Source organism: Heterocephalus glaber, unplaced genomic scaffold (genome assembly GCF_053883595.1).
Source record: "Heterocephalus glaber isolate CG9 unplaced genomic scaffold, H.glaber_assembly_v1.0 deba00000768, whole genome shotgun sequence".
Lineage (NCBI taxonomy): Eukaryota > Metazoa > Chordata > Mammalia > Rodentia > Bathyergidae > Heterocephalus > Heterocephalus glaber.
Genome location: NW_028258162.1, coordinates 14,509,848 through 14,524,744, shown reverse-complemented (window position 1 = coordinate 14,524,744; position 14,897 = coordinate 14,509,848). Strand labels below are relative to the sequence as shown.

The 14,897-nt window shown below is 37.9% G+C and overlaps 1 protein-coding gene across 1 annotated transcript; it reads left to right on the top strand.

Moving 5' to 3' along the window:
- The first annotated feature begins 349 nt into the window (after positions 1 to 349).
- Positions 350 to 1,296, top strand: LOC101697556 (olfactory receptor 2B11-like). The gene is given in 2 exon segments (XM_004859994.3): positions 350 to 665; positions 668 to 1,296. Coding segments are annotated over 2 exon segments (942 nt in total). The 5' UTR covers positions 350 to 352.
- The last annotated feature ends 13,601 nt before the right edge of the window (positions 1,297 to 14,897 follow it).

Genomic DNA, 14,897 nt, shown 5'->3' with positions numbered 1-14,897 from the left:
TGGTCTGGTGGTCCAGTGTCCTCTGCATTTTTGTAGTGTGGAACCAGATGGCTGTACAGAGGAGCAGGAGGGGGTCCAGTGGATTTTTGCCAGGGTGTGGGCTGATTCAGCATGTTCCATGGGACTTGGGACCTTGGTAGGGCATGTGCAGACCTGTCTGTCCTAGAAAATCATTTTAAAATTACTGTTGTCATCTCCTTAACTGCTTTCTCTTCTTTTTGTGTGGGAAATAATGTAGGTATATCTTTTCCCTGTATATCAGCAGTATAATTTTTTGTCACTTCTGGTAATTCTTTATAACTTTTTGCCACTTTCCTATTATAGGTGAATCAAGTTGAAGACAGTGGCAGTAATGAATGAAAGTCTCCCTGCAGAGTTCATTCTACTGGGCTTTGCTGACCGACCTTGGCTGGAGCTGCCTCTCTTCATCCTTCTCCTGATAACCTACCCCATGGCCATGATGGGAAACATCATCATCATCCTGGTGTCCAAGTTAGAGCCCCGTCTCCACAGCCCCATGTACTTCTTCCTCACCAACCTCTCCTTCCTGGATGTGAGTTACACCACAAGCACTGTCCCTCAGATGCTCTTTAACCTGGGGAGCTCCAAGAGGACCATCAGCTATCTGGGGTGTGCAGTTCAGCTTTATGTCTTTCATGTAATGGGGTCACAGAGTGTCTGCTCTTGGGCATCATGTCCTTTGACCGCTATATGGCCATCTGCAGGCCTCTGCACTATACCCTCATCATGAATCAGCACCTCTGCCTCCTACTAGCATCTATCATGTGGCTGACTGGGGTGATATTAGTATTCTCAGAGGCCACACTTACACTACAGCTGCCATTGTGTGGTGTCAATAAACTGGATCACTTTTTTTGTGAGATTTCAGTTCTGATCAAGACCTCCTGTGGTGAGAAGGAGGCAAATGAGCTTGCAGTGTCTCTGATATCCACATTTTTATTAGCTTTTCCTCTGTGTTTAATTCTTTTTTCTTATGGTAGTATAGGACATACTGTACTTAAGATTAAGTCTTCTGGAGGGAGTAAAAAGGCCTTGGGGACATGTTCCTCCCATCTCATTGTAGTTTCATTATTTTATGGTCCGGCCATCATCCTGTATCTTCAGCCCCCCTCCTCCATCTCCAGGGACCAGCCCAAGTTCATGGCTCTCTTCTATGGAGTGATGACTCCTACCCTCAACCCCTTTATCTATACCCTGAGGAATAAGGATGTGAAGAGGGCATTAACCAAGCTGTTGAAAAGGGCTGGAAGTTCGAAGTTTTCACTTGGAACTTGATGTCAGCTGACATTGTCAATTAGAGCAGGTTTGTATGGGTTTCTTTAGTAACACATTTTTGCCTCAGAATTCAATGTTTTCTTGCATGTTATTACCAAATATGTCTGATTTTGATGTTTCTATAATCATGTCAGACATACACTATATTAAGATATATATTATATATATAATTACTGAATTATTGGCCTTCTCTATAAATTTACAAAAATATTTTAGCCAGTTGATACAATCTGACCACTTACTGTTTTAATTAGTAAAAGAACCATTAATAATTAATTATAATAGAAACTCCTTATTTCAAACTAGTCATTATAAGAATGTACCACATAAAATAGCACTAATTGGCTTTTTATCAGTGTCATAGAAAAACGTCAAATTGCTTAGATTTTGACATATGCTCCCTGGGAAGCTGGTTGCACTGTATCTTCAAGGTGAAGCACTTTGTGCTTAACTCTACACATCATATTCATAGTTGCTATCATTTTTTAAAAATGCATTTTACATCTTGTTTTAAAAATTAATGTGCACTTTTTTTAAATTGAGGAAACTTCATAGAATATTACAGTGGATAGAATAAGGAGACAAAATATAGTTGTCTTTAATGTTATTTTCAGACATAAGCATGAGACTTTTGAGCAAATGAGGGTGCAAGGAAGTGATATTAATAATGAATCACAACATGAAAACCCTTCTGTGCATACATTGGAAGAGATAGAATTATGTTTTGAATCTGATGAAAAATCATTATGTGAAAAATACTTTGCACTTCTGAAATGAAGCAACTGAATTGCATCAATAAAAATATGATTTTGTTGGTGTAAACAAAGTTCAAAATCTGGCATGAAAGATGGAAAATTCTAATGTAGTTGAATAGAAACCTTAATCACGGGGAGGCAATCCAGGTCAGATGGTGATACAGAATATGCTTCATATGACACTGAAAATGAGAAGAGTTGAGTTAGAAACCGAGTTGTATACTCCACTGTGTGTGAATGCTGCACCCTTTTTCTCCATGCTTCTGTTGGTGGAGATATAGACTGTTTCCAAGATTTAGCTATTATAAATTATGCCACTATAAACATGGATATACATGTATCATTGTAAGGTGATGACTTTAATTCTTTCAGGGACATTCCCAGGAGAATTAGCTGAGTCAAACAGAATTTGCATTCCCAGTTTTTTGAGGAATCTTCATACTGATCTCCATAGTGGTTTTGCCTGCAAACCTATCAATATCTGTTATTACTTGATTTCTTGATGACAATGGCCATTCTTACTGGAGACAGATGACATCTCAGTGTAGTTGAAACATTTGTAGGTAAATGGATGCCCTGGAGTCCATATTGTTAAGTGAAAAATTAGACACACAAGTTTAAATATCCCATGGTTTCTCTTATATGAGAAAACCAAAGTATGATTAAAAAGCAAAGTAAATCATAGATAATAGGAAGTAGGGAGTTCAGCTGCATGGAGAGTAAAAGTCAGAGGGAGTAGGGAGGGATGGAATGGGAAAGGGAAAAAAATTATAACATGTTATATACATGTTCAAACTCCCCATGGTAGAAGAATTCATTACATACTGCAAACAGGTACTAATAAAATATATATTAATAAAAAAAGAACTAGAAAGGGAACTTGCATCCCATGGAAGAAAGAGAAGACTATCTCCAGGATTCAAGAAAAAAGTGACAGAAAAGGCTAAGAGCATGGAGAAATGGAAAGGCAAGGAAAGGAGAAGTATGAAGTATTCGGCAATGCCAACCCTCAGTCTTCCAGGGGAAGGGATTTCACTCCACATATCAGGAAGGCCAGAAGCTCTGCCCACAGAAGAAACCCATGGTTACTGTAGGCTGGAATTCAGATGGAGACTCATTCAGAAAGTGAATCTTTCTGGTAGTTTGGACAAGGAATGCATTGCAGGGATCATTCTATATTCCAGTGACCAGGAACTGTCTAGATGTGGGCTTCTTGGTAGAGACAGAGCTACTCTCAGGGTCACAAGTCACAGGACAAGCAGACTTTAGGGTTCCTGAGGACAACCTGCTGCAGTGATGGGGGAACTTTAGTGTCACCAAGAGACACTCAGGAATGGGAGAGCAGGTTCAAACACCCTGACAAGTTTAAGCAGTGAGGAGCAAGAGCTTGAACAATAGGGAGGCCAGCATCAGCCCCCATCTCTGGTGGATGCAAGGCCTGACCCAGGTGATTTCTGAGGTCCTGGGACTCACAGAACTGGGATCAAGCCCACTGGATTGCTTAATTCGTGTCAAGGCCTCCATCCATCACAGAGCTCAGTGATTTGTGTGTTTTCCCCATTCGCTGGTCACCAGTTTAGATTGTGAAGTGTCTCTGATTCAGGCAGAAAAGACACAGATCCATGGACTGAATAGATATCTCTTATTCTTGGCTATCACCAGCACTGTTCAGGGCTATCCAGCCTGCCACTCTGTGGCTCTCAGCTGCTGTACGCACAGTAGTGGCTGCCTGTCAGTCTCAGACCCCATGGGTGAGTGGTTTCTGTAGTCATTTACACCAGGATGGAGAGGTGTGCCTGTGCTGCAGTCTTGACAATATACCGCCTGCTGGAGCCCAATTACAGCTTGAATTACCATGGTGGCCATCCTGGGCTTTTGTGTTCCTCTGTATTCCACCTCTCTCTGGCTGTGGTGTGCAATGGCCTAGTGGCCATGCTGGCCCACAGGGCTGTTTGTACTCATGGGTCACAACAGCAGGGTAAGGAGAACTCATGATAGGCCACAGTGAGAGCATAAAAGTCCACTGTAATAGTTTCCTCTGTCCCTTTATGCCCATGTGTACTGTAACTTTTGGGGGCCAGACCAGCACACACAGTTAGCTGGCCCAAAGCTGCTCTCTGCTTACCTTCATTATTTTCATCAGGCTGGAAAAGTTCAACTGCACTGTGGTCTTGATGTCCCTTGGCCTCCCAGATACCCCCCTTCCACAGCAGGAACTATACTCATGGCCATCTGGGGCTTTCGTGTTCCCCTGCACCACTCCCTGGGAGTTCACAGAAATGTCTCTGCTCAGATACCTGCTGAGCCCTTGGGGCCTCTGGAGTGAGCAGGGCACCCAACCAGCCAGCAGGGCACAGACCTGTCCACAGGAGAAAAGGAGCAACACTGACAGCCTCTGGCATGGATTAAGGAGCAACACTGACAGCGTCTGGCATGGATTAAGGAGCAACACTGACAGCCTCTGGCATGAGTAAAGTCTTAAAGAGATGACATGCTCTGCCCAGCAGAAAGGAGGTCAGTGCCTGCATCCACATGGAGCAGCCTGCTCGGTGGGAGTGGAGACAATGAGATGGACCTAGAGGGCACCTGCTACCTTCCCCTGGCCCTAGGGTCCTGGAAAGAAAATTGACTGATCCAAATGCCTCACAGTGCAGGAATTTTAAACTAAACTTTCCCCTTTTTCCTTATTATTTCTCTTATTTTAATTTAATTTACATTTTTATCATTTAATTTTTGGTTATTTAATAATTCAATGATTTTATTTTACCTCTCTTGTTTTTCACTTTCTTATCATCCTCTTCTGTTTTTGTTGTTTTGTGTTTTTTTGGTATGGGGAATTGAACTCAGGACTTTGGACTTGCTAGGCAGGCAGCAGAACCACTGAGATAAACCCCCAGCCCACATCCTCTTCTTTTTTAATCTTCCACTTACTTCCACATTTTTATATTTATAATTGTTATCTTTAACACTTTAATATTTAGCCTTTTACTTTATCCTATATTATTATTGCTGATTTCTATTTTTAATAGTATTATGGGTGTTTATATGAATTGGTTTTTACTATAACTCAATATCTTGTTTTTCTTTGAGTCATTATTATTTCTGGAATTTCATTTTTTATCTTTGAGTGGTATTGGAAATCAGGCTTTCAAATGGAGTGGAAGAATCTCACAGTGAAAGAGACATCCATCCTAACAGGTGCATGGATCTCCACAACGTAGACAACATGTGACAACTTGACGGCTCCAAAGTGCCATAGCTCATCAGCAAATTGAATGCAAACATAAGGCAATGGGTGCAATGACAGAGAAATAATTCAAAGGTCACAGGATTTAAATAAACAATGACTTCAAAAAAGGTAGAAATAAACAGCTGAGTGATTTAATGCAAGACATGAGGGAGCAATTCAACTAATATATAGATTGTTCAATGAACCAAACAGAAATCTTGGGAATGAAAAACTCAATGAGTCAAAAAACCTTAATGGCAAACCCACCAACAAACTAGATCAAGAAGGCAGAATGTCAGAGCTGCATGGCAAGGCTGAACCCTGGAACATGAGTAAATGACCAAGTTTATGGAATTTTGATAAGAAGCCACAGAGCTATAGACGAAAGCCATAAAAAATATATTAAGTGAATAAATGGCAGAGAATTACCAAATCTTGGAAAAGATATGGATATCCAGGGAGAGGAGGCATTTAAAACTTCAAACAGCATTGCCAGAAGCTACCCACCCACATTATATCATAGTTTAATTGCCAAGAGCACAGAACATAGAAAGAATATTGAAAGTTGCAAGAGTAAAACACAGTCACTTATAAGGCCAAACTTATGAAATAACTACAGATTTTTCTGTAGAAATTCTAAAGACTATTGGAGGCCATGGAACCAGGTACTTCAAGCCTTAAAGGACAATAGGAGCAAAATGTTAATTTGGGTCAATCTGCTGGCTAGGGGCTTGTATTTCTCCCATTGTTTAGTTTAACATTCCCCAGAGGAGTGGGGAGGACTAGATTGTGACTGATAAGATGGAATTTCTCTGAAAAGCTTGGGAGATGTAGGTCAGCAGCAGAGCTCCCTTTCAGGATGTTTGCAGTGCAACAATCCAATGTCTTCAATGAATTCAAATACAAAAGTACTCTATAACATTCTTACAAATGGAATGCAATAAATATTAAAAAGATCCATTACCATGCAGACCACATGAGTTTCATCCCAGTATCATTTGACAAATGTGTATCAAAAAATATGAGACACTGCATTAAAGTAATCATAAACATCACATGATCATCTCAATAGCTGCAGAAAAAACCTGAAACAAAGTAATCATTCTTTATGTTAAATTCCTGAAAGGAACAAATACAAGAGGATCTTTCCTCAATGTAATACAAGTTATTTGTAACTAATACACAGTAAATATCATATTGAATGAGGAAAAAACAAAAACATTTCTTGTAGAGTAAGAAACAAGATGACTACTGACCATTCCAATTCAATAAATACAAGAAAATTTATCCAGAGTAATTAGGAAAGATTTTTAAAAATTTAAAAGATACAAATACAAATTGAAGAAGTCAAATTATCCCTACTTGCAGATGGCCCGACCTTTTTCATAGAAAATCCTAAAAACTCCACAAAACACTGTTAAATCTGACAAATTCAACAAATTGTCAGGATACAAATTTAACATACAAAAATCGACAGCTTTTTTATACCATAGTAGTGAAACCTCCACCACTACCAAGAAAAAAAAATTAGAAAACAATTCTTCACAAAGTAAAATACCCCAAGGAAGTGAAAGATTTCTACAATGGAAACTATAGAATGCTGGAAAAGAAATTGACGATAGCACTAGAAGATGGGAAGACCTCTCTTTCTCCCTTTTTCATGGATCTGCAGAACTATAATCCTTTAAGTGGATGTAATTTCATAAGTGATGTACAGATTCCTTGCAATCACCACTAAAATCTCAAACACATCCTTCACCAGACTAGAGAAAAATGTTTACATTTCTATGGAAGCAAAATGATGCAGAACAGCCCAAGAAATGCTCAATGCTGGAAATGTCTTATTATCTGATTTTAAAACATACCACAAACCAACAGTAGGAAAATAGCAAGGCAAAGGCACAGAAACAGCCAGGTACACCAGTGAGACAGAGTAGAGGACACAGAAACAAACCCACCCATGGAACCAGAATCCATTTTGAAGAAAGACAGCACTTTAAGAAACAATGTGAGAAAACTGAATATCTATATGAAGACAATTGAAACTAGATCTCTGTCTCTCACATTGTGTTGATATCAATTCAAAGTGTATCAAAGACAGAGGTATAAGATCTGAAATTTTGGGCCAGGGATTTAGCTCAGTGGTTAGTGCAAGGCTCTGAGTTTGATCCCCATTACCAAAAAAAAAAAAAAAAACCCTGAAATTTTGATACTGCTGACTGAAAACAGGCAGCATGTGAACTCAGAGGAACAGGTAAAGATTTCCTGAGTAGGACTCTGGTAACACAGAACATAGTAGCAAAACTCAACAAATGCAAAAACATCAAATTAAAACTTTCTGCACTGCAAAGAAAACAGTAAAGAGAATGTGAATACAGTCTTTGCCAACTACTCTTCTGACAGAGGAGTAATACTTAGAATATATAAAGAACACAAAATGCACCAAAATATGTTCAACCAAGGATGGGCAAATTAACTGGACCAAGAGATTTCAAAAAAGCACAAATAGCCATTAAAATATGAAAATATGTTCAACTCATTTAGAAATTAGAAATACACAGTCAAACTGCACTGAGCCAAAATGTGCTGGTACATGCCTGTAATCCTAGCACTTGGGAGGCTGAGGCAGGAGGATAGCTTTGAGTTCAAGCCCATCCTTGGGTACACAGCAAGACCTTCTCTCAGAAAACAAAATGAAGCAAAACAAAAAAACTATAATGACAGTACAAATTATCCCAATCAGAATGGTTATCTTCAAGAATATAAAAATGATAAATGCTGGTGAGGATTTGGGGAAAATATATACTTCTACACTGCTGGTGAAAATGTAAATTAGCACAGCCATTACAGAAATTAGTACGGTTATCTCTCAAAAACCTAAAAATAAAACTACTACTGATGCAGCTATACCACTCCTTGTTATATACCCAATGAAATGAAAATCAAAATACTATGGAGACACCTGTATACCCATGTTGTAGCACAGTATACAAAACCCAAGATATAGAACCAGCCTAGCTTCCCATGAACAGATAGAGAGGGGAAGAAAATAAAATGGAATATTATTCAACCTTAAAGAAGCACAGAACTATGTTATTTGCAGGAAAATGAATAGAACTTGACATCATTGTATTACGATACTGAGCACAATTACACCATGCTTTCCCTAATATCTGTAAAATAAAAAAGAAAAGGTAGCACCAAAGTAGCAGGGATAATATTATTAAGCAACAAAAAGGCAAAAGAGGGAAAGGGAGGAGGGTGCTGGGAAGAGTAACAGGGATAAGTATGATTAAAACATGTTCTATGAATGCATAAAAATTTAAGGACTATAAAGGAAAATAACAAATGCATAAAGCAAAAAATTAATACTAGTTAAGATGAATAAATATATTTATGAATAAGTGATACTGATGCAATACAAATCATATCTCCACATTGTGTAACAATGTAAAACTAATGAATATACATAAATAAAAACTATTAAAATACTACGAAAAAATTTAAAAAGTTTTATTCATTAAAAGCTGAAAACTGAATTTTGTGGTTGGGAGTGAACTCTTGGTGGCAATTCAGGATGATCTTGCATAACTAAGAAATGCACATTTTTTTCACTAAATTTATTGGTACATTTTAGGTATACAATACAATTACATTCATCATTGGGATCTTGTACCTTTACATGACATATCTTGGTTCCTATTTTTTCTTATTCCCCTAACCTCCCTTCACCTCCTCCACCCTACACTATTTACTATGACTTTGTTTCCATATTTTCATTTTCTCATATTTTTCTTTTCTCTTCTTGCCTTTCCCCTACCCCTCCCACTTAGTCCTTTAGCCCTCTTCTTCCTGTTCCACATTATCAATGATACATTTTGATCTTTGTTTACACTTTTAGTTTTTCACACCAGAGAAACTATTCAGTATGTACACGTTTATCCTATATATTTTACTTAAGAATATGGCCTCGGGCTGGGGATTTAGCTCAGTGGTGCCACCGCCTGCCTCACAAGCGCAAGGTCTGGAGTTCGATCCCCAGTACCAAAAAGAATATGTCCTCAAAGTACATCCATTTAGCTATAAATGAATCTAGTTTCTTGCTCTTTATGGCTGAGTAGTACTCCCTTTTATTAAAAAAAAAAATCACATCTTATTTCTCCAGTTTCCAGTTGATGGCCAATTGGGCTGTTTCCAAGTTTTAGCTATTACAAACTGTGCCACTATAAACATGGGTGCACATATATCACTGTGGTATAGCTCTTAATTATTTTGGAAGATCCCCAGCAGAGGAAGTGCTGGGTCAATTGGGACTTCCAATCCTAGTACTTTGAGGTATCTCCATGCTGATTTCCACAGTGGTTGCCACAGTCTACACTCCCACCAGCAGTGGAGCAGGGTTCCTCTTTCCACACAGCCCTGCCAGCATTTGTTATTGGTTGATTTCATGATAGCCACCATTCTTTCTGGGGTGAGGTGGAATCTCAGTGTTGTTTTCATTTGCATCTCTTGAATGACCAATGATGCTGACCATTGTTTCGTATGTTTATTTGCTATTTCTACTTCTTTGTCTGAGAAATGTGTGTTCATTTCAGATGCCCATTTTTGAATTGTGTGTTTAAATTTGGGGAATCTGAGCTGGTAAAAAGTTTTTCCCATGTTGTATGTTGTCTCTTAGCTCTGGTGGGTGTTTGTTTTGCTGGGCAGAAACTTTTAATAACGTGAGATAGCTGAATGTGTCAGGAGTTGTTTCTGTATCTTTTAATCTATTCCACTGATCCTTTGGTCTGTTTCTTTGCCAGTACCATGCTGTTTTTATCACAGTGACTTTGTAATATAGATTCAAGTCAGGGATTGTGATACACCCTTTAATGTCCCTGTTGCCTGGAATTGCTTTTGCTATTCTAGGTCTCTTCTGTTTCCAAATGAATTTTTGGATTATTTTCTCTAGTTCTGTGAAATAAACTGTTGGGATTTCAATCGGGATTGCACTGAATCTATATAGCAGTTTTGTAAGTATGGCCATTTTCATTATATTGATTCTTCATATCCAGGAACAAGAGATGTCTTTCCATTTTCTTATATCCTCTTTGATCTCTTTCTCCGACTGCAGTAGCTTTCAAGGTAAAGGTCTTTTACTTCGTTCTTTAGATTGATTCCTAGATATTTCATTTTCTTGAATGTTATTATGAAAGGAATTGTTTTCCCAATTATTTTGTCAGTGAGTCGTATTTGTGTACAAGAAGTCTATTGATTTTTGAGTGTGTTAAGCTTGTATCCAGCTACTCTACTGAATCTGTAAATTAAGTCTAGAAGTTGGGCCAGGGATTTAGCTCAGTGGTCAAGTGCAAGGACCCGAGTTCGATCCCTGGTACAAAAAAAAGTCTAGAAGTCTTTTGGCAGAGTTTTTTTGGACTTCTATGTAGAGTATCATATCATCAGCACATAATGACAGTTTAACTTCTTCCTTTCCTATCTATATTCCTCTTATTTCTTTCTCTTGTCTAATTGCTGTGGCTGTTTCCAGAAGTATAATGAATAGGAGTGTTGACAGTGGAATCCTTGTCTTGTTCCTGATATTAGCATGAAGGTTTTCAGCTTTTTACCATTTAGTATGATGTTGACTGTTGGTTTGTGATAGCCTTTATCATGTTGAGATAAAAACCATCTTTTCCAATTTTCTGTAGGGTTTTTATCATGAATGGTTGTTAAATTTTGTCAAATGCTTTTTCTGCATCTATGGAGATAATCATATGGTTTTGTCCTTCACTCTGTTAATACAGGGTATTACATTTATTGATTTACGAATGTTGAACCATCCTTGCATCCCTGGGATAACTCCAACTTGGTCAGGGTGTATGATATTTTTTCTTTTTTGGTACCGGGGATCGAACTTGGGTCCTTGAGCTTGTGCAGCAGGCGGTGAAACCACTGAGCTAAATCCCCAGCCTCCTGTATGATATTTTTGATGACCCTCTGTATTCTGTTTGCCAGAATCTTATTGAAGATTTTTGCATCTATGTTCATTAGGGAGATTGGCTTGTAGTTCTCTCTTTTAGTTGGGTCATTCTCTGCTTTTGGAATCAAAGTAACACTTGCTTCCAGGAATGAGCTCGGAAGGATTGCTTTACTTTCAATTTCTTTGAGGGGTTGAAAGAATAGTGGCAGTAGTTCTTCTCTAAGCATCTTACAGAATTCAGAAGTAAAGCCATCAGGATCTAAGCTTTCCTTTGTTGGTAAAGTTTTAATTACATTTTCAATTTTACTGATTGTAATTGTGGTGTTTAGAATTTTTATATTTTCTTCGTTCAACTTTGGTAATTCATATGTATCTAGGAATCTGTCTATTTCTTCTGTGCTTTCCATTTTTTTCAAGTACAGATTCTCAAAGTAGGTATTGATGATCCTCTGGATTTCTGCTGGATCTGTTGACTTCACCTTTCTCTTTCTTAATTGAATGGATTTGAGCCTCTTCTTTACTTTCTTTGATAAGTTAGGTGAAGGCTTTATTGATTTTATTGTTTTGAAAAATCAACTATTCAATTCGTTGATTTTTTTGTATTGTTCTCTTAGTCTCCATTGTGTTTATTTCTGCTCTGATCTTATCATTTCCTCCCTTGTATGAGCTTTGGGTTTGTCTTGCTCTTCTTTCTCTAGAAGCTTGATGTTCAGCATCAGGTTGTTTAATTAAGTTTGTTCTATTTTCCTAATATGAGTATTCACTGCTATGAATTTCCCTCATAAGATTGCTTTCATTGTGTCTCATAGATTCCTGTATGTTGCATTGGCATTGTCATTTAATTGTACAAACTGTCTGATTTCTTCTTTAATTTCCTTGGTGACCCATTGGCTGTTCAGGAAAGTGTTATTCAATTTCCAAGTGTTTGTGGAGTTCTTGTGGTTTCTTATGCTATTGATCTCCAGTTTAATTGCCTTGTGGTCTAATAATACACAGGAAACAACTTCAATTCTTTTGCATTTACTTAAATATGTTCTATGAGCTAGCATTTTGTCTATTTTGGAGGATGATCCATGTGCAGCCAAAATAATGGTAAGTTCTGATTTTGTGGGGTGGGACACTCAGTAGACGTCTATTAAGGCAATTTCTTCAAAAGCTTGGCTCAGTTCTAGTACATCATTGTTGATTTTTTGTCTAGATGATCTGTCTCTTTGTAACAGTGGGGTACTGGGGTTCCCCCACTGCAACTGTATCAGTGTTTATTTGGTTTTTCCTGTCCATTAATATTTGTTGTGTATAGTTGGGCATATTCATATTTGGTGCAAAGATATATAGGATTGTCGTCTCTTCCTCTTGGACTGTTCCCTTTACAAGGATGTAGTGGCTATCTTTGTCTCTCTGAATTAGTTTTGGTTTGAAATCCTCTTTGTGTGCAAATAAGATTGCTACCCCTGCTTTTGTCTGGGTTCCTGTCACATGGAGAACTGTTTTCCATCCTTTTACTTTCAGTCAATGAATTTCTTTTTGAACTAGGTGTATTTTTTTGTATACAGTATATTGTTGGATTTTGCTTCTTAATCCATTCTGTCAGTCTATTTCTTTTGATTGGTGAATTGAGAACATTAACATTGATGGTTATAACTGATATGTATTGACTTATCCTTGTCATGTTATTTTCCTGTTGTTGGCTCTTTGATTTTTTATATTTACCCCTCTCCATTTAATTTCTTGCCTTGCCTGATAGATTTGCTCTGTTGGGCCTCATGGAGTTGTGACATTCCTTGTCTTTTTCTAGGATATTGTTTAGAAATTTTTGGAGTGCTGGTTTTGTATTCATGAAGTTTCTCAGGTGTTCTTTGAGTGGAAGGATCTTATTTTCCCATCAATTTTGAAAGAGTTTTGCAGGATACTATATGCCTCACTTATCTGTATGTCAAATTATTTCCCTCTGTTTGGGAAATGTCCTTAATTCTGAGAACAGTTTTTTTTTTTAATGTAATTTGTACTTTCTCTTTGTTTTTCCTGGATTTCTATCAGTCTTATATAATTCTTCTCTGTGTCATCTAGGAGGTGTTGGATTGATTTCTCATTATTGCTTACTATTTTTAAGAGATCTCTCTTTTCAGGGTCACTGACCACCATCCTGTCTTCTGTATCTGATATTCTGTCTTCATATTCACTCATTTTGCTGCAAATGCTTTAAATAGAGTTTTTAATCTCCTGGGTATCTGTTGGAATCTGTTTCATGGACTCCATTTCTTTCCTATGCTGGACATTCATGGCTTCAATCATGGTCCTGAGCTCATGTATTTTTTTTATCTGTTTCTGTTCTAGAGTCTCTAATCGTGTCTTTCATTCTGCTCACCATGTCTGTAGTTTTCTGGGAAATTATTTCTTGTTTGAATTTTTCTAGAGACTCATTCATCTGTTTTGTTACTTCCTGTGCTATCAGTTTGGGGTGTCCATGTAGTTGATTATCAGACTTTTCCACTCCTTTCCTCAAGAATTTTCCTTTGGTGAGCTGTAAGTCTGGGTCTGTGCCTTGCTTAGCTGTCTTCTCATTTCTATTTTTGTTATTGGTGCTGTTTTTGGTTTAATTCTTGCATTGATACTTCAATGTTGGTTATTGTAAGTATCTTTGCTGCTTGTATTTAGAACCCTTATGGAATGATTGCTTCTCAGATGTGTCTTCCAGATATGGCTAGTCTTTAGGTTTTGAGTCTCTAATGACTCAGGCAATCTCATTTTCAGTATATCGGGAAGGATAACTGATTAGATCAATCACAACACCTTAGCCCATGTGATACAATCAGCAAGAACAATAGCATCAAGAGCTTCTTAGAAAATGACAATTTCTTGTAAGTATTAATCTATCAGCTTTAACTGTAAACTAAAACAAAATCGAAGACCAGCTCAAAATATATTTATAGTGAATAAAATCTTCAATATAGCAACTTTACCCTTTTGGACAGGGACTTCGAAGGAGTTGGGGAGGGATAGATAGGTAGAAGGGTAGGGAGAGGTTAGAAGTGAGGCCAGAAGACACAGAAAGATCACACAAACTCTAGGAAACTGTTGAAGACAAGAGGAAAATACAGAATGAAAGAACAAAGGCAAGAACATAACAACCTAACACCAATAGCAAGCTAGAAACTGTATTCACTTTCCTTTAAAACTAATGACAATGGGGGAAAAAAAACTAATGACAATGGGGCCAGGGATTTAGCTCAGTGGTTCTGCAACCTGCCTCACAAGCACAAAGACCTGAGTGTGATTTCTGGTAACAAACAAAAAAAACCCTAATGACAATGGGTTTTTTTAATGCTGTGTCTCCCAAGTGGAAGTTTTCAAGAATTTTATTGGATTTTTCTTTACGTACAAAGCCCTGTATCTGTGGAGCTGTTGTGAGAAGAAGGGCTAAATGGAGGGCCCTGAAAATGCCTCACCACCATTCTATTGAGTGGTGTTTTTGTGGTAGGTGATGACATTGAATGGACAATTACAGCAACTGTAACCTGAGAAGAGCAAAGCAAACCTAAAGAAAGAAGGTCTGGTAACAGCATTGTTCCATTGGTTTTGGCCTTTAATGGACCTTCAACTCCTGGATTAGGAAAAATATACCTGGCTCAGCCATAGAGGAGGAGAGGAGGAGAATAGA